The sequence below is a fragment of the Pelecanus crispus genome, chromosome 8 (genome assembly GCF_030463565.1).
Source record: "Pelecanus crispus isolate bPelCri1 chromosome 8, bPelCri1.pri, whole genome shotgun sequence".
Classification (NCBI taxonomy): Eukaryota; Metazoa; Chordata; class Aves; order Pelecaniformes; family Pelecanidae; genus Pelecanus; species Pelecanus crispus.
Genome location: NC_134650.1, coordinates 4,644,259 through 4,645,466, shown reverse-complemented (window position 1 = coordinate 4,645,466; position 1,208 = coordinate 4,644,259). Strand labels below are relative to the sequence as shown.

General features: G+C 46.5%; 1 protein-coding gene across 1 annotated transcript; it reads left to right on the top strand.

The window, feature by feature from the left end:
* The first annotated feature begins 226 nt into the window (after positions 1–226).
* On the top strand, positions 227–839 carry SMIM32 (small integral membrane protein 32). The gene is made up of 2 exons (XM_075715917.1): positions 227–285; positions 461–839. The coding sequence occupies exons 1-2, from the start codon at positions 227–229 to the stop codon at positions 837–839; spliced, it is 438 nt and encodes a 145-aa protein (XP_075572032.1).
* The last annotated feature ends 369 nt before the right edge of the window (positions 840–1,208 follow it).

Sequence of the window (1,208 nt, the reverse complement as noted above, 5' to 3'; positions counted from 1 at the left end):
TTAACCCCGGATTTGTGTGCATCCCACTTCTGAAAATCAGCTGGAAATCTATCGTGCCTTCCCTTCACGGCCAGTGAGCGCTGCCAGCCAGAGCCTTGGCTCCTCTCTGCCCGGCTGCCAGCGCCGGAGCTGGATTAGGGACAGCCTTTTCCCATGCAGGTGGAGCAGCGGCACGGGGCTCCCAGCAGATTCCCAGAGCTCCCAGCCCGTCCCGGCTGACCAGCAGATGATCCAGCGCGTTTCCCCAAAAGAGGTGTGCTGGGGGAAGGAGGGCCAGGACACGAGGTACCTGTATCGTTTTTGATTAGTGTTTGTGGATGAATGCTGTAAATATGAGTCAAGAAGATTTAAAAGAAAGTCACTGAGCCATACAAGTGAAAAATTAATTTGCTCTTAGACAAAATGTGGCTGGTTTTCAGCCTTTTACAAGCAGGAACATTATTCCCTTCCTATGCCAAAGACTGACTGCGTTTGCTCTCCTGCTTTACTTCTACTGTGGAGGAAATTTAAGCAAGAACATGTATAGTGAATTGCTAAATTCAACCAGTGCCACTGAAGCTCACCTAATCATTCAGACCAACACGCCCTACCTGAGCGGCACACCGAGACCCGTGAGCTCCTCCGCTTTTTACATGTCGACAGCCAGGGTGTTAAAAGAAGGGGAAATAAATAAGCCAGACCTGATGACTTACATCATTCTGTTTTTCTTTCTGCTCTTGACTGTGGCACTCATCGTGCTCTTCATAAACTGCCAGCTGAAAAATTCTTTTTTTGCTACTCTTCCTTACGACAGATCGCTCAGAGAAGCGAGGAGCCCGTGGAGGACACAAGCTGTCTGACACTAGAGAGCAACTATGTCTTACAACAGTAGCAGGCACCAGAAACCCCGTGCAATAAGGCATTAAAATCCATATGTCCGTGAATGGATTTGACCCTCTTTAAAGTAATAGGCTGCATCGCAGGAAGAGGTTGCTGAAAACTATGCTGTCTGCAAACCGGAATAGCTGTAAATAAAAAGCTCTGTTATGAACTAAAGACAGAATGCTTTAGCAAATGTATAGGTTTGTGAAAAAAAATTGCCCCGTGATTCCAGATGAAGCTCTATATGTATGCAAATGTCATCATCCATCCATTCAGTGTCCACACACGGATATTTGCATTAACAACAATCTCCAATTTGGGCATCTAGTAGAGCTTGTTACCCATGT